General features: G+C 46.2%; 1 protein-coding gene across 11 annotated transcripts in view; it reads right to left on the reverse strand.

Moving 5' to 3' along the window:
* Positions 1-26741, reverse strand: part of SEPTIN11 (septin 11) — a 103985-nt gene extending 77244 nt beyond the window's left edge. For 4 of the 11 annotated variants that reach the window (XR_014538437.1, XM_083571535.1, XM_083571532.1 and 1 more), the window contains exon 1: positions 26341-26617. Coding sequence is in view for 8 of the 11 variants with exons in the window: in XM_083571535.1 (XP_083427661.1) it covers positions 26341-26367 (27 nt within the window). In the remaining 3 variants the exon portion in view is untranslated. Of the gene's footprint in view, positions 1-26340 lie in introns of all 11 variants that reach the window. The other 7 variants (XR_014538438.1, XM_083571538.1, XM_083571533.1 and 4 more) reach the window with 4 other exon arrangements.
* Between the last annotated feature and the right edge of the window lie 1115 nt (positions 26742-27856).

The raw sequence follows: 27856 nt of genomic DNA on the forward strand, positions 1-27856 counted from the left end.
CGCAAATTACTTGCCTTGCCCCGGGTGCTGACAACCCACGCTACACCGCTGGATGGGGGTGGAGATGCTTCTTCAGGTATACAGGACCGGGGCCATTTAGGGCTTTAAAGGTCAGCACCAACACTTTGAATTGTGCTTGGAAAAGTACTGGGAGCCAATGAAGATCTTTCAGGACCAGTGTTATGTGGTCTCGGCGGCCACTCCCAGTCACTCTAGTTTAGAATGTGTGTCACACATAGCCCTGATCTCCAGCAGAGGCGAATGCGCAGAGTGTTGCCCCTCCACCCAGGATCTGCCAGCCCCCCCCCCACCTACTGATAGGGCTGGCTGAGCTTTAGGCAACCCGATGAGATGCGTTAGCACAGCAGTGCCCAAACTTTTTCCGAAGAGGGCCAGATTTGATGAAGGATTTAGCCCCAAAACTGTTGAGCTTTTTTCAGGATTAAAGTTGCTGAGCTTTTTTTAGGATTTTACCCCAGGACATATACAGTCATACCTTGGGTTACAGACGCTTCAGGTTGTGCGTTTTCAGGTTGTGCACAGCGCCGAACCCAGAAGTACCGGAACGGGTTACTTCAAGTTTTGGTGCTTGCACATGTGCAGAAGTGCTAGGTCGTGCTTTGCGCATGCGCAGAAGTGCCAAGTTGCAACCCACGCATGCGCAGATGCGATGCTGCGGGTTGCGAACATACCTCCCACACAGATCACGTTCGCAACCCAAGCGTCCACTGTACCGCCACAGGCCCCAAAAATGGACTTTGGACATGCCTGGGTGAGCAGCTGTGTATTTTTGCCGCCAGTGTGTTCTGCTTGTGTATTTGGAAACAACACAAATATGAGAGAAGCACTGGGGTCCACCCAGCAGAACCCACCCTGGAATGCCTCATTGCTTAGGACCGTGGGGAATACTTCACAGAAGGCTTTGCTAGTCCTACTAATTTATTTGTGAAGTTAACAGTTTGCCGGATTTAAAAAATCATATGTTGAGGGTTTACAGACCGCAGGTATTCGTGGCATTATCAAACAGCAACTTTCCAGAATCAAATCATTCCCGCCCACCCAAGTCCACCGCCAGCTGCCAACAGCCTGCTGCTACACAGCGCAGGTTAAATTATAGCCCTCATCCATGCAAGTGACTGCTATTCCCTGCTTTGATTTGGCCTGCCTATGTGGTATTTGAAAAGGAGAGTCAAAAGCAGGTTTGTAACACTAATGGAGTTAACTTTAAAACACTCTTCACCTATGCCAAAAACACACTACACTGCACTATTATTGATAGCAAATTTTATGCCAAAAAAAGCACCTTGGATCTACTGGAGGGTAAATATGCAATCTGGGTTGGGGGGGGGGAAGTCCCAACTTTGTGTTGAAAGCAGTGGAATGGGCCTTAAGTCACAACCAACCTGTCCTTCTCATTTCACTAGAAAATACCCGTAAATTAGTAATTCTTGCTCAATTAGAAATGCTGTTAGCTGTCTCTGTTGAGGTTAGATGCAAATGACATATTAAATTGGCCCTAGCCTAGTACAAAGAATAAGTAGAGCACAGTCCAGACTTACTGGGAAGCAAATCCCACCGTACTTAACCAGCTTACTTTTGAGTAGGAATGTTTGGGCTCAGACTGCAAGACAGCCAGGACCGCACCTGTTAAAGCTACACCTTCTCTTGTGTTTAGTTTCAACTGCAGTCCTACACAATTACCTTGGAGTAAACCTCATTCAGCCTACTTCTGAGGACTGCATTCTCAGTTCATGGACTATTAAAAAAACCCATGCAGTTTAGGTGCAGCGTTCTACTATGATGCAAGGAAAGAGACCTTTTTTTCCTGCAACAAAGAACTATGCACAAGCCAGTGTTTAAAGTGGGAATTAAATTTAGTCCTCCTGGATTTACCCTTCAAGTTTCTGGCTGACTTGGTTTAGAAGAAAACATGTGGTTTTGCCAGTGCTCAAATAATTGTTATTTTAAATTAGATTAGGAATAAAGTTTCATAACACAAAACATAGGCAGGCATGTGCGTGTCATCCCAAAAACGCTCACAATTCATTTAACGGCAAACCACACAATTCGTTTGGCAGGTTTGACTTCCTCCAAATAACGCGCCTGCGGTAATTTAAACGAGGCTTTAAGGAATTGTCCCTCCAGTTCAGTCTTTCCCAACCTCGTGCCCCCTACAGATGTTCTGTAGCCTGTGTAGAGCATGGCACCCCCACCTGTCAGACCACCGATATTTTTCCTAAATCTTCCTTTCAGTGCTTTGAAACCTGTTGTTCCTACTTGCTTACAGCAGGTCAAGAACCAAGGCCAAATCAGAGTTTAATTCTAATTGGCTCAATATAGAACTAAGGTAAAGGTAAAGAGACCCCTAACCATTAGGTCCAGTCGCGGACGACTCTAGAGTTTCAGCGCTCATCTCGCTTTATTGGCCGAGGGAGCCGGTGTACAGCTTCTGGGTCATGTGGCCAGCATGACTAAGCTGCTTCTGGCGAACCAGAGCAGTGCATGGAAACGCTGTTTACTTTCCCACCAGAGCGTACCTATTTATCTACTTGCACTTGACATGCTTTCTAACTGCTAGGTTGGCAGGAGCTGGGACCGAGCAACGGGAGCTCACCCCGTCGCGGGGATTCGAACCGCCGACCTTCTGATTGGCAAGTCCTAGGCTCTGTGGTTTAACCCACAGCGCCACCCGGGTCCCTAGTGTTTGCTTATTCCTTAAGCCAGTACAATACAACAAAAGGATAAAGAATGTTGTCTAGTAATACACACACACAACACACACACACACACAGAGAGAGAGAGAGAGAGAGAGAGAGAGAGAGAGAGAGAGAAAGAAAGAAAGAAAGAAAGAAAGAAAGAAAGAAATGTTCCCATAATGCATTCTCTCAGTAAGTATTACACAGAGTTACTTCAACTGAGACGAACAGGAGGCTCCAAAGGGAAAACAATATCTGGATTCCTGGAGGTGGGCTGCAGTACCTTTTTTTGGCTGAGGTATGCATCAATAAACGCCACCCGCTCATCTCCAGCCTGTGTGTGCCATCAGCATGTGTCCTGGAAGGCATCTGATTATCTGAGGGGAAATGGTTTTATTTCATCCCTCGATCCATGCTTCCTGTTGAATTCAGAACAGCTGTGGTATTGAATCGCTACTGCACACTTGAAGCCAAAGATTCAAGCCTTTACTGGAACAGCCCCAAGGCTCAGCAGGGAAGCAAGCTCAGGAACCACAGTGGTCTTCATCCTTGGGATAGGATCAAACTGAAAAGGTTTATTTGTGTTCTGTACGCAGGGCCCATTTGCAGAACAGGAATCTCTGATTGCGCCTAGATACCAAAACGGCTGCAAAGTTACCGTTAATCATGGCATCCATCTAAGGTAGGGCTGTATGCACATCACAACTGAACTGTGAAATTGGTATTGGCACAGAATAAAACAGTCTAAGAGCCTGACCTTTTTTTCTCTTCAAAAGCAAACAGAAACAAGTTTCTAGACCTTATGACTGGGTTGACAAAAATGTGACAATACTTGGTAGGATAGGTAAAGGTAAAGGGACCCCTGACCATTAGGTCCAGTCGTGACAGACTCTGGGGTTGCAGCACTCATCTCGCTTTATTGGCCGAGGGAGCCGGCATACAGCTTCCGGGTCATGTGGCCAGCATGACTAAGCCGTTTCTGGCGAACCAGAGCAGCGCACGGAAACACCTTTTACCTTCCCGCCAGAGCAGTACCTATTTATCTACTTGCACTTTGATGTGCTTTTGAACTGCTAGGTTGGCAGGGACTGAGCAATGGGAGCTCACCCCGTCGCGGGGATTCGAACCGCCGACCTGCTGATCGGAAAGTCCTAGGCTCTGTAGTTTAACCCACAGCACCACCCGTGGTAGAATACCTGGTTCCAATCCTTATTGACGGCCACTTTCAGCTCTACTGAGGAAAGAAGGAATATAAATGCTTTGAAGGCTGAGCATGACTTTCACTCCCTACCAGAACAAAAACCAATTATGCAATGCACACACATTTGAACTGATGGCCAGAATGCAGAATCTGGGTTGCTTTGGCACAGAATTTTCAAACCCAGATCTCATCCAGGGAATAAATCCACTGGATTGCTTCTTATAGTCTCGGATAAGAGTGTACACATGCACCAAAAAACCCTGGGGCAGCTATGTCTATGTGCAGGGAATGTGTTATCTTCCCTAAATGGGGGTGGGAGTTCCAAAGCTAATTGCCATTACTTATCATATCAGTTGCTGGAAACCTACAACCCAAATGGCTTTATTAACTGTTGCTGGAGAAAAGCAAGTTTCCCAGCAGCTAACATTTCCAACATCTAGTAAGAGTGAGAGAAACCAAGGGACCTGGGACTCAGTTTGCAACTGGAGTTTTGTCTACTCTAGAGCAGTTGCTCTTAGAAGGTGCAGCTCACAAACAGCTCTGTTTTTCAAAGCCACCTCTGATCTGCCTCCACACCATCTGATCTGCCATCTTCTCCCCCCAATGAGAACAGATGGGAAGGGGTGGAAGAGGTTTGGGGAGGAATCAGGAGTAGCTTTTGAAACAGCAGTTAAAAAGGATATAGAAGGTTACTTAGCAGCTGAGAGGAACAGGGCCCCCGAATCCTTGAACCATGCAAGCAGTTTGGGAAAACATACAAGCCACATTTGAAAGCTATAATAATAATAATAATAATAATAATAATAATAATAATAATAATAATAATAATAAATTTTATTTATACCCTGCCCTCCCCAGCCAAGGCCGGGCTTAGAGTGGCTAACACCAAGTATACAATTGATTAAAATACAACTTTAAAACAAGATTAAAATACAACATTAAAATGCAGCCTCATTTCAGTAGAAACTCAAGTCAAAAACTTTTGGGGGATGAAAACGTCAAATCTTCACTAAGGCCAACTATCCAGACTGGTCCTACGTGGGTCAGAAAAAAGCCAGGGAAGTCCCCAAATAGGAGTTCCATCACAGAAGGAGAAAGGAAAAAGGAAAGAGGGGGAGGGGATCAAGTTGATTCCAAGCCAAAGGCCAGGTGGAACATCTCTTGTCTTACAGGCCCTGCAGAAAGAAATCAGATCCTGCAGGGCCCTGGTCTCACGAGACAAAGCGTTCCACCAGGCCGGAGCCAATGTTGAAAAGGCCCTGGCCCTGGTTGAGGCTAATCTGACTTCTTTAGGGCCCGGGACCTCTAGGGTGTTGCTATTTATGGACCTTAAGGTCCTCCGCATACTTCGGGAATGACCCAGAATCAAAAGCAGAAGAATTCACCAAAGACCACGTTCTGAAACACTGCTTGAAGTAGGATTCTTAATTTGTTTTTGTTTTTCTAACCACTTGAATGTGCCACTACACTGTATCACAAATTGCTTTTGGAACTGCTCTGCATTTCCAAAGCGTTCTGCTTTAGACAGAGGAGGGAGAGAGGACTGCTGCTGTACAAAACTGAAGTCCAACGCTCCCTTGGAGTCAGTTGTGTAGCCCTTGGAATCAGGGACAACAGGCTGAAAAAACAAAGTACTTTTGCACATGGCGCACAGTTAAAATTATGGGATTTGCTCCCTCAAGATGTTTTGAGGACCACCAATCTGGATGGCTGTAAAAGAGGATAAGACAAATTCAAGAATACGCTATCAACCGCCATAAGTCATGGTCTACCTTGACTGCTGGAGGCAGGGGGTATAAAAGCAAAAAGAAAACTAAATCGGACATGTGTAACATTTCATTCACGTAACAAAATTGCACACCAATCCACATTCGTGTTGAGAGATCTGCTCCACCTGCTGATTTGCTGCTGGGCCAAATTTCAGGTATTACTATTAGTATATAAAGCCCTCAGCAGCATGAGACATACAGTGGTACCTCGGGTTATGAACTTAATTCGTTCTGGAGGTCCGTTCTTAACCTGAGGTATGACTTTAGTTAATGGGGCCTCCTGCTGCCACTGTGCTGCCAGAGCACGATTTCTGTTCTCATCCTGAAGCAAAGTTCTTAACCTGAGGTACTATTTCTGGGTTAGCAGAGTCTGTAACCTGAAGCGTCTGTAACCCGAGGTACCACTGTACAGGCCTTACCCTGTATGTGCCAACTCATTCATTTTGATCTGCAGAACTAGTATTTCCACACGAGCCATGTTACGCACATACAAGGAGTCGATCCTTCAGTATGGCAATACAGTGGTACTTTGGGTTAAGAACTTAATTTGTTCTGGAGGTCTGTTCTTAACCTGAAACTGTTCTTAACCTGAAGCACCACTTTAGCTAATGGGGCCTCCTGCTGCCGCTGCACGATTTCTGTTCTCATCCTGAAACAAAGTTCTAAACCCGAGGTACTATTTCTGGGTTAGCGGAATCTGTAACCTGAAGCGTATGTAACGCAAGGTACCACTGTATCTGCTCTTTGGAACTCCCTGCCCATTGATATTAAGCCGGAGCTGTGCTGTTTTCAGGGCCTGCTAAAACATTTTTTCGAAGTCTATTCAGACATGCAATTGTATTGTGTATATTGATTTTAGAACTGCTGCATTTATTTATTTTTGTTTGATCTATTTTGTTTTTAACGTTTGATTTTACTGTTTATTTTTAAATCAACTGTTTTATATTGCTTTATATAACCTGCTTGGAGGTTTCTGTTGGTTTAAGCGGTACATATAAATCATGCTAAATAAATAAATATACAGTTACCGTAAATACCAAGCTACCAAGGATACAGTTACTGAAAGTATCTGCAATAAACCATTCCTGCCAGTCCTCAGGTCACCATACAATGAAACCAGTTAATTGTTAAGTGTGCAATTGCTTGTTAAAGTTATGCAGATGTTTACCTGCACAACACCTGCTCGAAAAACCAATGGCAACCAATGCAGTGATTCCATGCACACTTAAAACATATTTAGGATCGTGTTGGTTTTCTACATCTTGAGAAACCAGACAATAAAATCTGCATGTATTGTTTGTCCTAATAACCCAGACTCCGATTAAAACAACAGCAACACACAGCTGAAGAAAGGTAAAAGAAAATCAGGTCACTTGCAAGAAAAAATGCCAATTATTTTTATACATGGTGCCTGCTTGCTCCAGAATGACTGGTAATTCTACACCCACAGTTGTCAAGATATTTGCAGAAAATTCCTGCTTTTCATCAACTGCCATATGAAAGTGACATGTATTCAATATTAATGAGGCTGAAAAAGAACAGCGGGGTTCGCCGGCATCTTATCATATACCGTATTTTTCCGTGTATAAGACGCCCCACGTATAAGATGCCCCCTATTTTGGGGGACTCCAAATTAAGAAAACACCCCCTCAGCACTACCCATGTATAAGACGAGCCCCAGTTTAAAACCTAATTTTTTGGTTTTTTAAAAAACCTCGTCTTATACATGGAAAAATACAGAAAGTCACTCTGTGGCAAAAACACGACATCCTTTAACATGCACAACATGTTGGCAGCCTTCTCTTGGCTTCACGTTACATACAATATTTTGGAAATTATCTTGAAAGTATACGTAAGCAGAGGAAAGGCTGTGTGAAGAACGCCAAATTTCAAAGACACCATGGTATTTTGGATTGTTAAAGAGTGGGTGTAGGTATGGAATTTATGGTTCTCAACTCAAGGCATTTTAAGAGCCAATATTATGTGGCTGAATACCTTACTTTTCGATTTTGCAAATGAGCATGCCCAAATCCAGACTTAAGAAAGCTCTAGGTATGTCTACAGGGGTTTCCCCCTTTTTTTGCCCTGGCTTTTAAAACTTGCAATGTGTACTTTTAGGACCCACCTTATTTCTGTGATTCTGAGTTGTTTTAAACTGTTTTTAATATTGTTTTAATTGTTGCAACCCACCCTGGGACCTCAGGATAGGATAATAATAACAGTAATACCACCACTGAGTTTGTTTTAAAGAAAAAAGTTGAGTAAGGAAGCCCATAATAAGTGACAACTAAGCTTTTCAACGGGACGCGGGTGGCGCTGTGGGTTAAACCACAGAGCCTAGGACTTGCCGATCAGAAGGTCAGCGGTTCGAATCCCTGTGATGGGGTGAACTCCCGTTGCTCGGTCCCTGCTCCTGCCAAACTAGCAGTTCGAAAGCACGTCAAAGTGCAAGTAGATAAATAGGTACCACTCCGGCGGGAAGGTAAACATGCACTGCTCTGCTTTGCCAGAAGCGGCTTAGTCATGCTGGCCACATGACCCGGAAGCTGTACGCCAGCTCCCTTGGCCAATAAAGCGAGATGAGCGCCGCAACCCCAGAGTCGGTCACGACTGGACCTAATGGTCAGGGTTCCCTTTACCTTTACCTTTAAGCTTCTCATCATTGGGCTGGGAAGAAAAGAGATAGGTCAATTGGTTGAGCATGCAACCACCATTTCAGGATCAGGACTAATTTCAGGATCGTGGGTTCAAGCCCCACACTGGGCAGAAAAGTCCTGCATTGCAGGGGGTTGGACTAGATGGCCCTTGTGGTCCTTTTCCAACTCTACAATTCTGTAATTCATTTTGCCTGACATACAGATGAACCTCTATTTCAAAAAAGAAACAAAGGATGAGAAACATAAAGGGCCCGTTCGCACGTAATACCAAGCCCTAGTTTAAAAATTAAACTATGGCTGAACGCAAACAGTGCTGATGTGCACTGTTCAACATTGCTCCGTTTTCCTCACTCTGACTTTGCTGCACCAGGGAGGGAACAAGCCAGAGTCTGGCTTTGCATTATGTGCAAAGCGGTTAGTTTCCCCCAAAAGAAACCACAAGTGGTAAGCAGAGAACAAACCTTTGCTTCAAATATGAATGGTATTTGAAGAGAAGCAAAAGGGGTTGGTTTGCAAAGCCAGTCTCTGGTTTGTTTTCCTCCCTGGTGCAGCAAAGCTAGGAGTCGGAGACGAGTCGAAATTGGGACTTTTGAGCTGCATGTACTAGCATGCTGCTCATTTTAATTAAACCATAGTTATTCTTTAACTATAGTTAAATGTTACAGGCTAGCCAGCCTAAAGTGTTTTGTGGCACCAGACAAACAAGTTTTATGATAGCACAAGTCTTTGTGGGCTAAAGCCCAGTTCATCAAATGTGTTAAGTGTTACCCATGGATGGTTGGCAAGACTGGTTGGCAGGGTGAATGAGGGACAGTGTGGTCAAATAAGAATAAAATGGTGGAGAAATGGATAGCCTGTGAGAGATCAATTAAATGCATTTGTTTTATTTATTTGCCGATTCTATAAACCACCTTTCACTACACTGTAATTCCAGAGTGGCTTCCAACATGTCACAAAAGTGAACTGCAATACATCAAAACACTAACAGTTTAAAGTAAGTTGATGTAATATAATATCAAACAGAAAACAATAGCAGATGGAACCTCCGGACTAAAAACCTGACACTGGTTAAAAGCAAGACAACTCAACTCATTCAACGGCCTTGGGAAGGAAGCGTTGCGAGCCATCAAAACCATAGTAATCACCAATAACACAATTGGTCTTAAGACTGTTAAAGTTAATTTACACCTGCATTGCTAAAGGAAAGCTATCACACTTCTCGGTAAATTCTAATTCAGAACTATCATGTGGGAGGCTCCCTTTTAAAAGACATGCATCACTCAATACATGAATATAGCATTCTTGACTAGTTGGCCAAGCTGCAGCCTGTATGCCAGGGATAGGAAACCTTGCTGTTCGACTCCAGCTCCCATCATTCCAAGCCAATGGTTGATGGGAGATGTAGTTCAGCTACACATGAAGAGCCAACGATTCCTCTTCCCTGTTCCTATGCAAACTGGTCAGCAACTGCTGCATATATATTGGATCCATGTATCCTGGTCAAAAAGAGAGACTCAAAGGATCTCAGGACAGCATAAGTTGTTTTCCATTCATCATGCCCTCACAGCAATCCTGTGAAAGGGTTGGTTGAACTGCTGACTCAAGATTGCCCAATCAGTTCTAAGCCAGGGAGGACCTTTCATGCCAAGTTCCATTGGTCAAGTTCAAATAACAACACTGCTCTGAGTCGGGCTGTAGCTCAGTGGTAGAGCATCTGCATTCAGAAGGTCACAGGTTCAATCCCTGGAATCTCCAGGTAGATAGATAGGATTTCCCAAACTTGGGTCCCCAGCTGTTGTTGAACTACAACTCCCATCATCCCTAGCTAGAAGGACCAGTGACCAGGGGTGATGGGCGTTGTAGTCAACAAAAGAGGTTTAAAGACTGTCTCAAGGCACATCTAAAAAAATGTAGTATAAACACCAACAACTGGGAAACACTGGCCTGTGAGCGCTCCAGTTGGAGAACAGCCTTTACCAAAGGTGTCATGAGCTTTGAAGACACTCGAACTCAGGACGCAAGGGAGAAACATGCTAAGAGGAAGGCATGCTTGGCAAATCCACACCGTGATCAACTCCCGCCTGGAAACCAATGTCCCCACTGTGGAAGGACATGTGGATCCAGAATTGGCCTCCACAGTCACTTACGGACTCATTGTTAAAACCATGTTTATGGAAGACAATCTTACTTGGCTACGAGTGATCGCCAAAGAAGAAGTTCAACAACAGCTGGGGATCCGAGTTTGAGACATGGGACGTAGACAATACTGAGCTCGATGTGTCACTGGACTGACTCAGTATGAGGAAGCTTCCTATGTGCCTAAAGCAGTCTCGTCTTTACTTTTGCTATCAATGAGTTGCCCTTGGAGACACACCCCAACTTTTTTTTTTTTTGGTGTAAAGGAGGCAAAGCAAGGAAATCTCTAGGTTAGAGCAACTGACCACTGCAGATCTGCACAGGATGTGGTTTACTCATTGCTCAAGAATGAACAATGTCCGTCCACCCCCCGCTTCAAAACTCACACTATTGTTTCTGCTGCAATAACAACACTTTGCAGCAAGAGAGGGGATGCGGTGTGACCACAGTAGCCCATATTTATAGAGAGAGAGCAGGGAGGATGCTGGGAACCTCTAGGAGTTCAGTTCCTCTACAGCAGCAATGCCCAAATTGTGGGCCAGGGTGAAAGAACTGTTACTATGCCACAAGAAATAGAAGTATTTCAAAAGTCCCCAAGAGCTGGATATATAGAGGGGTGTGGCAAAAGGAAGCTATCTGCTGCATCTGTGCATGAGTTCCTGTTCTGGTCTTTCATTCAGCCTCTGTTGGGATTAAGTAGTCATTTCTGCCTTAAATTGTAGACTCACAGAATTGTAGAGTTGCAATGGTTCACCAGGGTCATCTAGTCCAAGCCCCTGCAATGCAGGAATATTTTCCCCCAACGTGGGGGGCTCAAACCCATGACCCTGAGATACCGTATTTTTTGCTCTATAAGACTCACTTTTTCCCTCCTAAAAAGTAAGCGGAAATGTGTGTGCGTCTTATAGAGCAAAAAATACGGTATGTCTACCGACTGAGCTATCCCAGCAATGATTCAATGGATGATTCCATGGCTTTCAAGGCAGAACTCCCAGTCCTTGGAGGACCTGTGACTCACAATAGACTCACAATAGAAATGCAGTGGGCTGAGCTCTTCTGAAGGTGTGTAATTCTAACACATTCTGAAAATAAAACTCCAGTTCTAAGTTGGGGGAAGCGGGACAAATATGCACTGGCAATCATAAGTTGGGAGGAACATTGGGCTCCAGTGTAGAGAGACTCCCAGTGCTCTAAGTCAGGCATGGGCAAACTTGGCCCTCCGGATGTTTTGGGACCACAATTCCCATCATCCCTGACCACTGGTCCTGTTAGCTAGGGATGATGGGAGTTGTAGTCCCAAAACATCTGGAGGGCCAAGTTTGGCCATGCCTGCTCTAAGTGAATACTTTGTAGAGTTCTAGTTGCCTAACCTCCAAAAGGGTACTGTAGAGTTGGAGAAGGTTCAGAAAAGGGCAACCAAAGTGACCAAGGGGATGGAGCAAAGGCTGCAGCATTTGAGACTTTTTAGTTTAGAGAAAAGGCAGGATAATAAAAGTTTATAAAATTACACATGGCATGGATAAAGTGGACAGAGAAGACTTCTTCTCCCTCTCTCATAACACTAAAACTTGCAGACATCCAATGAAGATCAGTCAGTAGAGCAGGAGACTCTTAATCTCATGGTCATGGGTTCAAGCCCCAGGTTGCAAGAAAGATTCTAGCATTGCATGGGGGTTGGGACTAAATGACCCTTGTGGTCCCTTCCAAGTCTTCTATGATTCAATGATTCAAAGAAGGTATTTTGTTGTCATTTAGTCGTGTCCGACTCTTCGTGACCCCATGGACCAGAGCACGCCAGGCACTCCTGTCTTTCACTGTCTCCCGCAGTTTGGTCAAACTCATGCTGGTAGCTTCGAGAACACTGTCCCACCATCTCGTCCTCTGTCGTCACCTTCTCCTTGTGCCCTCCATCTTTCCCAACATCAGGGTCTTTTCCAGGGAGTCTTCTCTTCTCATGAGGTGGCCAAAGTATTGGAGCCTCAGCTTCACGATCTGTCCTTCCAGTGAGCACTCAGGGCTGATTTCCTTCAGAATGGATAGGTTCTCCTTGCAGTCCACGGGACTCTCAAGAGCAGGGGTAGGCAACCTAAGGCCCGGGGGCTGGATGCGGCCCAATCGCCTTCTCAATCCGGCCTGCGGACGGTCCGGCAATCAGCATGTTTTTACATGAGTAGAATGTGTCCTTTTATTTAAAATGCATCTCTGGGTTATTTGTGGGGCTTAGAAATTCATTCAAATTTTTTTTCCAAAATATAGTCCAGCCCACTACATGGTCTGAGGGATGGTGGACCGGCCCACGGCTGAAAAAGGTTACTGACCCCTGCTCAAGAGTCTCCTCCAGCGCCATAATTCAAAAGCATCAATTCTTTGGTATAGCAACCACAAAGCCCTTTGAACAGCCCACTGGACCAGTAAGAGGGCAACATGGCATCTTAGAACCATAGAATCATGGAAGTGTAGAGTTGGAAGGGACCCAATGGTCATCTAGTCCAACCCCCTGCAATGCAGGAATCTCAACTAAAGCATCCATGACAGATGACCATCCAACCTCTGCTTAAAAACCTCCAAGGAAGAAGAGTTCACCACCTCCCAAGGGAGACCGTTTCACTAGTTCAGTTGCTGCTGGACTATAACTCCCATCATCCCTGACCATTGGCCATGCTGGCTAAGTCTAACGGGAGTTCTGATCCATAACCTCTGGAAGGCACTTCAATAAGTATCCTTGAAATACAGCCTTCTCTCACTAGAGTAGGTAATAATAATATTGGGAGCATGAGCAGTTCTCTAAACACTTTGAAACCAGGAGGCATCTGAATCAGGTTCTTCAGTCCAGAACAACCCCCGTTCCTTCTGTCAGTGATCTGCGTAATAAAGCTCTCTTCCCAAACATGGTGTCCTCCCGATTTGTTTGGACTCCAGCTCCCATCCGTCCCAGGCAGCACAGCCAATGGTCCAAGGTGGTGGAACTTGTATCACAACAACATACGGATGATACCAGATGGGGAAACACTGCTCTTAAATCTTCACCCTCCAGATCTTGAGAAAAGCTTTCTTTCTTTCTTTTTAAAAGCAAACTGAAATGAACTCTTCCATCAAATCAAACATTGCAATTGCCATATTGGACGGGAACAAATTTCTGTCTCCAGTCCAAGGCTTAACAGTGGCCAGCCAGAGGCCTCTAGGAAGGTTATGAGCAAGGCACGGTGAAGACAAGTCTCTGGCTTTCCTCCCAGCCTCTGCTATGCCCAGTCTTTGAACACAGAGGTCCCACCCCACCTAGCTGACAGCTCCTGAACAGAATTCCCCTCTAACCCACATTTTAAGACAACTGAGTTGCTGACTGTCACAAATTCCTGTGGCAAACAGTTCCATAAGTTTGATTAATAAAAGTTTGCATGCAGCTAGTCCCAGAATATGAAAACCTACAGAAAAGAAATCAAGACACCCGCCTAAATATTCTGCTAAATAATGCATTCCACTAAGTGAATGTAATTTAAGATGGTGCAGCAGCAGTTTTGGGATCGTGGCCTGAACCTCTTGGGTTTATTTCATTTTTAAAAACAAGTTCACCAAACGCAGCAAATCTCAGGACCAACTAACTTCCGCCCAGTTGAAAGATTGCAGTAACTGCTTTAGTGAAAGGTCAAAGGTTTGGATCCACTCCCAGCTGAACTCTCTGGTGCTTTTCCCTTCTCACCAGCCCTAAGCAAGCAAGGGACATGAGCACAGAAAGCAGGATGAGGAGTTAGTGGCTGGCACATACAGAACAATTATACTGGTAAGTTCAGTTGGGTGTTCTGGCACCATCACAGCAAACTCATACTCAGCATCTGGTCTGCATGCATAAAGTTCCAGGTTCAACTCCTGGTATCTCCAGGCCTGCCTAAATTCCTGGAGAGATGCTGCCAGTCAGTGCAGACAGCACAGTTAGATGGCTCAATGTTCTGAATGAGGCAGCTTCCCAAGTTTACTCTCAAGTTCTGGTCCATACATAGCCAAAAGAGAATCATCCCACCATCCATTTGGATTTGCAGATAGTGTCTCCCTATAATAACTCCAACTGCTGGGAACTCCATGGCAATACACTGTGTGCTCCAAGTGGAACAGCAATAGTAATCACTGCTCCCCTTTTCCCAGTCGCTGAATTTTGAACTTTGAATTTCGACCATGGCGTGCAGACCAGAAGTTGGCGGGAAGTTTCTGAGCAATCTGATCAGGAGTCTATAAATCTCATCACTGGCCAATATCAATGTACCGCTGGCGAGTGCCTCATGTCACATACCCAGGACTGGGGCCGGCCCTACCATTGGGCAGAGTAAGGTGACTGCCTCAGGTGGAATGCTGGGAGACAGTGGCAACAGCCCCCTGACTAATCTTCCTCAGCCCCAAGCCATTTGCCCTCTGCTGGCGGATATCGCTGTGTATGCCACACAAATTGTCCTGGACCCGCTAAACAAGGCTGCTGCCTCTGCCATGTGTACTATCCTGTTGCTAGTATCAAAGTGAGAGTCTACTGCCAGTTTAGTTGGTGCCTTGTGCATGGAATAGGGGGTAGGGATGCATCTTGTTCATTGCCTCAGGCAGCAAAATGTCTTGGTCCAGCCTTGCCCAGGACAGAGATCCGGAGAAGCCCTGTGAGTTGCACACCATATTACACACTCAGCTAGATGTCAGGCATTTAGTGCTGCTGGTCCCAAACTGGAACACTCTTCCAGCAGAGATTCAGCATGACATCCTTCTCGCTTCCAACTTTCAGGACCCGTTTTCGTGCTGGCAGGCCGATGCAGCTGTTCAAAACTTTCTTGATTATCCAGTCATTTTAATGATGGTTTTGTACTGTGTTGTTGTTTTTAATGGGGCCTTGTTTTATTGAATACACATTGGTGTACGCTCCACTGACAAGTTTAGGAGAGGGCTGTAAGGTGAATGTTTATAAATGAGGAAATAAATAGAAGATCCCTTCTCTTCTGAGCGTTCATGCCCTGCACTGGGCTCATGGGAAGGGAAGGAGAAGGCAAAGGAGACCACACAGCCACAGCACCCCAAGTCTGCAGAACTCGGGAGAGCGAAGTAGCCTGGCTTCTCGCCCTTCCTCTTGGGTGCTTGTTTGCAGAAGGTGAGAGATGCCAAGACACCCACTGCACTGCCTGCAAAAGTGCTCTGCACATGCCACAGGACTCAAGAGCCGAGGTGTGGACCTGCAGCAATCACAAAGAATAACTGGCTAGTTAGCAGCCAAGCCAATATGTGCAGGCACTCCTGCTTGCTTCATTTCCCCCTCTTCCCTCTCATCATTTAAACCCATAGCCCGCTAGGCAGCTCAAGCCACAATGGCCAGAATGATGTGAAAGGAGACCTGCCCCAATCACAGTGCAGCAAATGAAGTCCCCAAAATGTCTGCTTTTTTGTTTTTTTTAAATAAAAGCATGTTAGGAGAGAGCAGAGGAGAAATAAACCAGCTAGGAGAAATTCTAAGAGTTTAGTAAAATGTGTTGGGCAGAGCTTTCAGTTTTTGAAGGATAAGGATCAACCCAATCTCTATATGAAAGCCTAAAGCAGTGGCCCTCAAACTTTTTTCTCTGGGCCAGTTTCGGAATAAAAATTTGCTTGCACCGAACTGAATTTTTTATTGACAAGAAATACATTGGGAAACAAATGGAAACAACTGTTAGCAGTGCCTGGTTCATAACATGGAACACAACTACTTTATAGTATGATCATGGGGCACCCAGAAAGTATAAAACAACGCAGCTACGTAAGAACATGACTCATTCCCAAAATATACAGTGGTGCCTCAGGTTAAGTACTTAATTTGTTCCGGAGGTCCGTTCTTAACCTGAAACTGTTCTTAACCTGAAGCACCTCTTTAGCTAATGGGGCCTCCAGCTGCTGCCGCACCGCTGGAGCACGATTTCTGTTCTCATCCTGAAGCAAAGTTCTTAACCCGAAGTAATATATTTCTGGGTTAGCGGAGTCTGTAACCTGAAGCGTATGTAACCTGAAGCGTATGTAACCCGAGGTACCACTGTAATTATAAGCGAGCCTCTTACATATGTAACTAAAGTATGCCTACAAACTCAATGAGAGGTGTGAGCTTGCTTTTGCTGAGTAATCTCAATTATATTAGGTCTCATTTGAGACAAATTCTCATTTCCTCATCAACACAAGACGTTCTCTTTTCTGATCTTTCTTATTTCTCAGAATTGAAAATCCTGGTTGACAACAATATGGGGTGCAGAACTGCAGCCAGTGTTCTTGAAGAAAGGCGAAGATACTGTTTTTCTGGATGTATATATTAAAATATATTTCGATACTATGCTATACTGCACTGAAATGTTTAAACGTTTGGTTATCCTTGAATCTTTCTGCCACATTTGTCATCTTCTCCTGCCACAGCCTTTGAGAACCACTGGCCTCCGTAGCTCAGAGGCGCGAGAGCTCAATTTTTGGAGCCCAGGGCCTGGCCCAACAGTAAAAGCTAACAGCAGCATTCCTAATCATCATCATCATCATCATCATCATCTAGTACTACCAAATTATTTGCAGATTCACAAGAGACAGTGTAGGGTTCCAGGTTCCCTGCAATCCTCAGACTGTGTGTTCTTCGCCCACCCACTTCCAAAAGAGACCCTCCTGAACCTGCAACTTCTAAAAAGGAAAAGAAATTGCAGCGAATGAGGCAAAGAAAAACAAAACAAAACAGGAAAACAAAACCCACCACATTCCTTCAGGTGCAGGCACTGAGCCAGGAAAATCTTGCTCTGGAGAAGAAAAGGCTTACAAACCCGGGAAGAGACTAAATTGCTGTTGAAATTAAAAGTAAGCTTGTTTGCAAAGAGCCAAGCAGCTCAGAAACTCTCAGCATTTAAAGGGTCTTAGTAATTCAGGCTCTCTGGCATTTCCCCCAGCTTGTGCTAAGGAAGATGTTCAAGAACTTCCCACGCTCCTTGACACTCACAGCTTCTCTGGGGTTAGCAACTGAAAGAAATCAGCAAAGCCACAGGCTTGCTAGAAACCAGATACCAGCCATTTTATTCTAAAAGGGCAGCATACATTGCAAGTCCGGTGCATATTGGGAGAAAGCTGCTACAGAACAAGAGTCTTTTTTTTTTTTGCAAGTAAGAACAAAGCATATCATATTCCCAATCTGTGCTCTTTGGTAATAGCCACACAAAAAGATATCGTCTGATAGAAGGAGAAGCAGCAACTTGTGTACTCAGGAACTAACTAAAATTCTCCATCTAAAAAAACCAGGCTGCAAGATTTGATGGAGAACTGAAAATAACTTTCAACCACTGCAACACATGTGTGCATCACCTAAAGACAACAACATGTAAGCTTCTTGCTTCAAAACCATTGTTTTCACCACTATGTGAATTTAAAAATCAATTTTTAAGTTAGTTTTCGTCAACTAACATTTATTTCATCAATTTGCAGCCCTACTCAAAAGTGCTAGTGAAGATGCACTATGAGGAATGAAGACCTGTGTAAGGTCAGAATAGAAGTCCCCAGTTTTGCTTAGCATCCAGATGATTTTGGGAAACAAATGAGGAGGGCATGAGGGCAGCTGTTCAACAGTTTTCAACTCTGCCCCCCTTTTGTTTCTTAAGGCAATACTTACTGTTTGTGATTATGACACAGGGCATTCCTTACTTATGGCAATGCTCCCTGGTCTTTGGGGGAGAGGGGACAGAAGGCAGACCCCTTCCCCTCATCCTGTACCAGATCCCCTAAGACCAGAATGAGCAGCTATTCTGGGAGCAAAATTAGACTGCAAAATCTGCAAAGCAGTAGTTTCAGAAACTGCACCCGCTAAAAGGTGGTGCAGTTTTGATTCCTACATTGACATTTCCTCTTACAAGCACTGAACTCAAGGCTCTTGGGAATATAGATGCTGTTATCTGGGTGCACCTATATTGCTGGTTCACAAAGGCATGTCCATCCAGCAATGCTAGCATGTATGAACATGCCCTCAAAAGGCAAAACTTCAGGTCACATCGAAAGCTTTCCAAGTCAGTCACTTCACACCTTCAGCACCAAGCCACCAAGTAATGCATGTCTGAACCAGCCTGTGGAATTGCTCTGAGCAAGGGCAATGGAGACTCTACAGCGGACGCTCGGGTTGCGAACGTGATCCGTGCAGGATGCACATTCGCAACCCACAGCATTTGCAACCCACGTCTGCGCATGTGTGGGTTGCGAGTTAGCGCTTCTGCGCATGCGCGACCACTGAAACCCGGAAGTAACCCGTTCCGGTACTTCCAGGTTTCGGCAGTCCGTAACCCGAAAAAACACAACCTGAAGCAGCTGTAACCTGATGTATGACTGTCCTAAAATCAGGACCTTCTCTGCATGGAACCAACACTGTTGTCACTGCTAATTTGCCACGAATAGGGCTGCCGACTCTTTCTGTGCCTTTTAACTACAAAAAAGCAGAGTATTATAATGGAGAACTCTTACCCAAGAGAAACCCAGGTTCAAATCTTTACTCAGCAAGAGTGGTCACTGAAGAACCTTAGGCTCTGTCTCAGCCTCACCTACCCCATAAGTTTGTTTTGATGCTGCCATGGGAGAGGGATGCTTGGGCAGAAAGTATTTCTTCCCATAACCTCCATTGACATTCAGCATGGTGAAATCCAAAGCAGACCAAAGACCTCCTGTAGTCCATCCTCCATGCTCTCAGCCCCTTCCCTGGACTCTGATACCTCCTGGATCCCACCAACTTCCCCCATCTCACTTGGGCCTTCTCCAGGGTCGCCAGCTCCAACTTGTTGAGAGCTCCTCCCATTACTACTCAGGATCAGACCATGTATGATGCCACCATGGGACTCGTGGCATCTACAGGGAAAGACAAAAACACTTGTGGCTTTTTTAGTGGATTTCTTTTTAAAGTGGACTCAACAGAAGCCTACAGAGTTACTAATGGCTCCTAAGCGGTTTATAAGTACAAAATAAATACGTAACTCAAATACACAACAAAACAATTCCACAAATGGCGCGCGCGCACACACACACACACACACACAGAGAGAGAGAGAGAGAGAGAGAGAGAGAAGCAGTCAGACATTGTTCTTCCTCTCATGTAACCCTGGAAACCAGCTGCAATCCAAAGAAGGCTGTCGGTTCACAACGAGCAAAAGTGCCATTTTCAACAACCATTGGGACTCTCTGCCACTGGATTAGAGGGGTCTTAGGAAAGAGCCACTGGAGAAAATTGGCAATGACGTCTAAACAGAGCAAGCAGGGTCTCCCTCCTCAGCAGAGGGCTGGACTACGTGACATCTGAAGTGCCTCCCTATTCTATGGTTCTTTGTTCACAGGTGGTATAACTCTGATGCGTACAGCTCAGCAGCAGAACACATGCCTTGCATGCTGAAGGGCTGGGAGGTGCTCCCTGCTTGAAACCCTGGAGGGCTGCTGCCAGTCAGTGCAGACAATACTAAGTCAGATGGGCCAAAGGTCTGGTTCAGTATAAGGCAGCTTCCTGTGTGCATAAGTAATGCAAGAAGGGCTTTTACATTTGCCAGAAGCTCGGCTCTGCCCTCGCCGGTCCTGGAAGTATCCTTTTAAAAAATCCAATATGACCAGAGAATTTGCGCCTGTCCTTTGGGGGATATAGGAAGCCCTGAACACATATTTTTTAGATGAGGCATGTAGAGAAACCATTGACCCCCCTGCTGGTGAGGCTTGCTGACCTCCTGGTAAAGCAAAAATTCAATCTTCTCCTGTTAGGCAAAGACCACGAGATGACCAGGACTGTCACCAGATTCTGCACATAGATCTGTAGGTGCAGACCACCCCCCGATTCAATCTAGTTTGCTTAAGAAAATTCCCAAACCCGGATCCACGGGCGACTTTGGGTCATTTCTCGAAGGTTGTCTATTTTAAGGTTTTTATGTGTTTATATGCCTACCACACTTTTAAACTTAAAATCCATTGTTGTGTATTGTTTTAAATGTTTGTTTTGATATTGGGATTGTAGTTCCATTTGTGTTTCTCAAGCTGGTCTCTGACCATAATAAATTTCATGTTTAAATTTCATGTGGGATTGGATTGAAGCCTCCCCTCTGATGCAGGAGAGCTTTTCTTATAGTCTTATGCTAACAGCTTCTGCAAAGCACCTCACTGCTGAAGCAGCTGCTTTGCATAGCCTATTTTTACATAATTAGCAGCTTGCATGGAACTGGCACACTTTTAAAGGAGGAACTATTGGCAACGGGCAAATCAGGTACTAACAACCAGAGTCTGAATAAACAGCAGTGGTAAGCAAGGTCCTGCTGCCAGTTCCAAATTATTCAAATTATGATGAATTGAACTATAATAAAAATGGGAAGCTCCTCACTTGCCTTCTGGGGACAGCAGTCCGTTCGGACCTATTGCATTTGCATTCCCAAGAATTCCGAGAGACATGAGATCTAGAAACTTGTTTATAACATCGGTGGAAGTTGAAGCTCTCAAGATCAGTAATGTGAAGCCAAGGAATGCTTAGGAGGGGGAAAGGAGGGGGGGAATAAAATTAGGAGAAGAGGAATGAAAGAAGCAGATACCAGGTGTGAGGGAGAAAGATAGACAATATGGCAAAAATATTAACTGGGTGCCCTGTTGCAGGCTAAGATTAAAGGCGGGTCTTGGGTCTGTAAAGGTAGAAGACTAAAGCTTTAATTAAAAATAGTGAAACTTTTGTCTTCATAGATAGATCCCTGCTGTAGGCTGGAGTCTGACAGTAGCTGTTCTGTTACAAATGTGGATATACTTTATACTTTAGATAATGTTACTCATACAAGTAGCTAGAGCAAACCACCAAACAGAGTGGTTTGCACGATAACGTTTGCCCTTGTTACTTTATGTGCATTATTTTATAATCAGCGCAGTGTCATTTCCCCAGTACATCTCAGTGGGCAAATTCCGTGACTCAATAATGCTATCTTGGTTCTGTTAAATCAAGCCAGACTGATCTTTCTTTCAGTTCCTCTCCCCACATCCTACACACAAGCCAAATGTGCCCTCTCTCTCTCTCTCCATGCCCAACAGTTTTATTAATGATTAACCCAATTAACCTGCTCATCAGAGCAGTAGTACAATAGACAGATTCCTGCAAAGATATGGAAAGGAAGTGTTAGGTAATAGGAAACTGGACCCCCAGAGTCTATGCAAGGCCACAGTTGCATAGCTGCATCAACGTTTCCCTTTTTTAAAGGGAAATTCCCTTATTCCAAATAGGATTCCTCACAAGAAAAGGGGAAAGTTGACAGCTATGCAGTTTGCTGTCATGCTAAAACAAGAGGGGGAGGGGGCCCCTCTGTTCCTAAGACTCCATGCTCTCTAGAGACCATCCATTAAATATGTCACACTTCATGGGAAGAATAGAGGAGCTGCAAGAAAAGGATTTGGGATAGGTTGGCAAGGAGTCAAAGTATGACTTGGGTGTGTGCATGCGCTAAAAGGAGTTTTAAAAGTCTGACGTGCTTTTTGAAAAGTCTCCATTTCCAGAGGTGTGATGGTTTGCTGGGATGAGTTAATGACATTATACTCTGTACATACTCAGGGTTATCCTCCTCTTTCTATTCCGCACGCACGGAGGAAAAAAACTCAAGAGAGAAGGTAATCATCAATAAAGAGTTTCAGACTCTGGCATCTCCAGGTGGAGCCGGAAATGGACCCTGACTGAAACCCTGCAGAGAACCACTGTCCATCATTGTAGATCATATTTGTCAACCTGGTCCTTACCGCCCACTAGTGGGCATTTCAGGATTCTAGGTGGGCGGTAAGGGGTTCTACGGCACAAGTTGAATCCTTCTTCGATCGAGCAATGGTGGGGAGTAAGGAAATTTTACCATCAAGAAAGATGCATTAGTGGGCGGTAGGTATAAAAAGGTTGACTACCCCTGGTGTAGACCATACTAGACTAGATGGACCAATGGCCTGTCTTGGTATAATCCTAGTCATTATACATGACATGCAAACTGGGCCATTATGGGGAAGATAGTTGAGATTCTTTAAACCATTGTTTGATGTAGAAGCTGGAATTTTAGTGCTAGAACTCTCATTGCCGTCCACAACACCAGCTTCACAAACAAGTACACAAATTTTACTAATGCGTCTGCCCACAAATACATGCCAGTCATATGTGTCACTCTTGTTACCTTGAAAGGAAAGGGAAATCACCATCATTCTCTTCCATCTTACAGAAGCTTACCTGCTCAATTGCCTGGAAACTATTTCAACTCACCATAGGAGAGTGGCTTTTTCACAAAGCTACCCTCAGCTCATATATCTCACTGCCTCATGCTGTGGCCCTGTGAATCAACCACAATACCTTTTATTTGGGCTCCCGTGTGGCTGGACCCATTTTCCCCTGGACCCTTTCAGAAAGCAACAAATCCAAATCCAAACTGAAACGTAATTGTTACCAGTTGCACAGAGGAAACGGTGGGAAGAGTGTAATTTTTGTTCATTTAAAATGATAAATGAAAAAAAACCCCCATTTACATGAACAATGTGCTTTTTAAAAAATAAAGTGGGGTGGGGCGGGGCGGGGCATGATGCAATTGCCAAAACACAATGCAGTCCGTTACCCTACTGGAGCCACAAATTGTATTATAAAACGGTAACAGAAACTAAACAAGGGAGCCAGGTCACATCTTGAATGCAGACACCATTTTTCACATTCTGAAAGTAGCCACACTGAAGTCATTTGCTCACGCGCAACATCTGTTTTACTGGCATGCACTTTAAAAAAAAACAACGAACAGGAAAAAGTCAATCAAGTCCCCTTCTCCCTCCCTCCCTCCCCCCACCTTCCTCCCCTCCCCACCTCCTCAAGATGTATAAGAGTCCTTTCATATGGTCAGCATTTACTTTCACCAACATCCCTCTAAGTTATAGACATAATAAAAAGGATCTCTGTGTCTCTCTTTCGGTAAGGATCTCTTTATGTGAAGCAGCCTGGCAAGCCTGTGAAACAAAGTTTCTCAGACGTTACTGGTTTATCAAAAAGGAAAGAAACCCTACCAAAAAAGTAGGGAGGAGAGACTCCTTCCGAGATCTAATTTCATCCCAACATCTCTCCAGGGTATCCTTCCTATTTTTAATGGCTAAGAAGATCCTCAAGCCTGAATCTTCAACCTTGAAAGGATATGTCCCTTAATATTTTTTTAGCCTCCATTTGTTTAAATCTTTCCTTCACAACCCCAATGCACACCTATAGGTGTATACAAACTGACACCTTCTCTTATCTGCTTCGGGCTTTTGCCACAGGATGTATGAGAAACCCTTAAGGTGCTACAGGCCTTGCAGAGGTTTCTTGTGGCAAACGACTGCGTCCGCTCGAGTTGACATTTCTCAACTCCCCACCTTAACAAAAAACAGAATTGTACAGTGGAAGGGCAGCAGCTGGATGCTTCAGCGTGTGGGAAACTGCTTGAGAAGCCATTAAGAGTCAAACAAATAAATTGAGTCGCCAACATCATTTCTGTGTCTATTCTTTGGGGAACCAGAGAGACAGAGAGAAGACAGAGGGGATGTTAAGCGAGTTAAAGTTTATACAAATGCCAAACTTCTAGTTGCTTCTATTGCTTTTCCACACAGCTCTGCTTCTGATCCCAGAGAATACTGCAACTCTTCGCCCAAGTGATTTTTGGGGGGTGGGGATGGGGGTGGGGGGAGTTGGGAAAGGAAGGAGAAGGCTAGGTTAAGGCATCTCCATCCAGTACTCCCATTACCATTGCTGCTGCCTGAACAGAGGATGTTTGAAAACCTCCCAAGAATGCAGTCCTGAAAGACAGACTTCCTACTATATGCAGCCCGTTTGCCTTGCCCTGTTTGAAATGCGGTTAACAGGCCACCAGGATACAATATATACAACCCTATATACCTACAGCTTGTTTCCCTTTCCAGTGTCGACTAAAAGATGAAGTTCTCTAAAAAGCAGTAAATCGGAAACCACACACGGGTGTTGCAAGCCTGCATTCTTTATAGCACTTTAATTTTCTATTCTTGGGTCATGATCTGCAAGGAAAGTCACACCCCAATCTACTAATATAAATACTAACAACGTACGCACTTGTGGCTTGACTTTTAAAGTGCTCAAGGTGTTCTGCACACTTACAACAACCCTGTAAGGTAGAGCACTACCACTGTCCCCTTACAGAAGATGAAACATTAGGAAGCTGCCTTAAACTGAGTCAGGCCACTGTTCCATCTAGCTCAGTGTTGTGTACACTGGTTGGCAGCAGCTCTGCAGGGTTTCCAGCAGGGGTGTTCATCAGCCCTACTTGGGATCAGCCAGGTGTTGAACCTGGGATCTGCAGCCTGCAGATGCACTGAGCTATGGTCCTGCGATCTTTTGCATGCCCCACAGATGCTCTCCCACGCGGCACGCCAAAATGTTTGCCATGGCAGATGTGAGATTCCAACTCAGGGCTTGCAACTTCATAGAATCACATGTGTATCTCTCTTTCGGGGTGTTGTTGTTGTCGTTTTCCCCAGTGAAAGAGGGAGTGGGGGAGACGATGCGAAAGAAGATAAGACAAAAAGCCAGAAAGATAGAGAAGGAAAAAGGCAGGCTTTGGGGGGGGAAGAAAGGATGTCCCATATTTTTTTCTGGTCTTTCGTATGAAAAGATTCAAAGTGACAGCTCTAACACCACCCCTTTCTGCATCATGGAAAAGCAAAGAGAGTCTTAGAATCATAGAACTGTAGAGTTGGAAGAGACCACAAGGGATATTTTACCCAAAGTGGGGCTCAAACTCAAGACCCTGAGATCAACAGCAGAGCTGCAACCCTACACGGCCACGTCACAGCAAGTCCCCTGAAAGAGGATTTCCTCCCAAGCAGACATGTATAGAATTGCAATCTTACAAATTTGCATATGCTAGTCTTCGCCTAGATGTGCTGACTTGGGCTGGCGGAAGTTGTTGTCCAGCACATCTGGGGGTGGGCACCACGTTGGCGAGGGCTGGTGCATGCCTGCATGTCCTAGATGAATGATGCGCTGGCCTGGAGAGATGCGGCGCTCGGAGAGGTTGTGGGGTTGCAACTGTATATCACCTGGCTGCTCAGCCAGCTAACAAAATCTCACAATGGTTTGGGGAGGCGGCCATCCCCGTTATGTTCCTCATGCCTTCTCCACAACACAAGCATGTCCCTCGACCCTAGAGGACAACTTTGCCGCCTTCCCCACCCGCAACCTCAGGCACGTTTCCTTTCCTTTATTTCTTTCGCCTGAAGCCACACACCTTCCTTCCATTGACTGACACTGATCCCGGGCACCTTTGCAGAATCGCCAGGGAGGGCGGCCTATTCGTGTTTCCGTCTCCCTCCGATTTTCGTCTGGTGTGCCCTATTTTTAGATAAGAAGACAACCAGCTCCATATTTTGCTACCACACACAAACAAACACACCCCTTTCCCAGCTTTCTTTCATTCTCTCCCCCCCCGCTCTTTTTTTAGAAGCTTGGTACACGGGAAAAGAAACCGGGGTCCGGGCCCTCCTCCTGGCACGTAACGTCTGAACGCGTCCCGTTCCCCGCCAACCCGACCCACCCTCAGCCTCTCACCCCCCAGGCGCCCACCTCCGGCGATCCCCTTTGCAATGAATGGAGAAGGAGAGAGATGGAAGAAAGGCGGACGGGCGGGCGGGAAGGCGGGGGGAATGCCGCCGACCCCAGGCGGGGTCTCTCTGGCTCGCGTTCCCGGGAAGCAACAAGCGGCCGCCGCCGCCGCCTCGCTCTCCCGCCTCAGCCGCCGGGAAGGGAGGCTTGGGCGCGCTCTTCCCCATCCCCGTTATCCGAGCCCGGGCGCTGCGCACATGGGCTGCACGCCCGCCCAACCGGGGAGCTCCACACACCCCGCGGGAAGGGCTCCTCTCCCCTCCTCACTCACCGAGGGTCTCCCCACCGCCACGGCCATGCTGCTGCTGCTGCTGAGGGGGGCGAGGGCGACGACGACGAGGCTCCGGCCGCTGGTGCCGCTGCTGCTGCTGCTGCTGCTCGCCTTCTTCCCCGGCGCCTGACGCGGCTGCTGCTGCTGCTGCGCCTCCTCCCGAGCGCCCTCCCCGCTCGCACGAAAAGCAGCCTCTGGCTTCGCCTGCGCTCGCGATTATAAGCGGCAAACATGGCCACCCGGTTGGAAGCGACCATTCGCTGGCGAGAGGGGTGGGTGGAGTGGGGACGTGCGCCTCTGTGCAATGGGGACGGGTGCGCGGGCGGCGGGGGTCGCGAGGCGGCCTCCCCCCCGCCACCCCAGCTCCCCTCAACCCCGTTTTGGCCCGCCGCGCGCGCGCTCGCGCTCGGAGGCGCCTGCCCCAAAAGGTGGCGCGCGAGAAACTGAGGGGGCCGGGAGGCGCCTCGGGGAGAAAGGCGCTTTCCCTCGACGGGGCTGGAGGAGCCATTGGCGCCAGGAAGCCCCTTCGGCGGGGGGCTCGTGCCCGAGTCCGTCCGGGCAGAGCGCGCGAGCGGGAACGGCTCTTTCCTCCGGGAGAGCCGGGCGGGCAGGCGCGGGGACGCGGCGGGTGTTGGGGGGCTGAATTTCCCCCCTCTGCCTTCATGTGTGCGCCGCCGGGCATGGGAACGGCTAAGGTGGGCAGCGGAAAGGACCTCGCGCTCTCCCCTCGACTGCTGCCGACGGTGGGAGTTGGGCAAGGCGGGGTCGTGGCTCAGTGGCAAAACCAAAACCAATTTCTAAGGGTTTTCATAGAATCATAGAGTTGGAAGAGACCACAAGGGCCATCGAGTCCAACCCCCTGCCAAGCAGGAAACACCATCAGAGCACTCCTGACATATGGTTGTCAAGCCTCTGATTAAAGACCTGCAAAGAAGGAGACTCCACCACACTCCTTGGCAGCAAATTCCACTGTCGAACAGCTCTTACTGTCAGGAAGTTCTTCCTAATGTTTAGGTGGAATCTTCTTTCTTGTAGTTTGGATCCATTGCTCCGTGTCCGCTTCTCTGGAGCAGCAGAAAACAACCTTTCTCCCTCCTCTATGTGACATCCTTTTATATATTTGAACATGGCTATCATATCACCCCTTAACCTCCTCTTCTCCAGGCTAAACATGCCCAGCTCCCTTAGCCGTTCCTCATAAGGAATCTTTTCCAGGCCTTTGACCATTTTGGTTGCCCTTCTCTGGACACGTTCCAGTTTGTCAGTGTCCTTCTTGAACTGTGGTGCCCAGAACTGGACACAGTACTCCAGGTGAGGTTTTGGCATCCGCTTAATGATTTCCTTCCGATGCTGTGTGCTACTTCATTGTGTTTTTATTCCATCCTCTAGTCCAGGGGTCAGCAAACTTTTGCAGCAGGGGGCTGGGTCCACTGTCCCTCAGACCTTGTGGGGGGCCCGGATTATATATATATATATATATATTTGGGGGGGAATTGAACGAATTCCTATGCCCCAC

This window comes from Podarcis filfolensis (genome assembly GCF_964270895.1).
Source record: "Podarcis filfolensis genome assembly, chromosome: 9".
NCBI lineage: Eukaryota > Metazoa > Chordata > Lepidosauria > Squamata > Lacertidae > Podarcis > Podarcis filfolensis.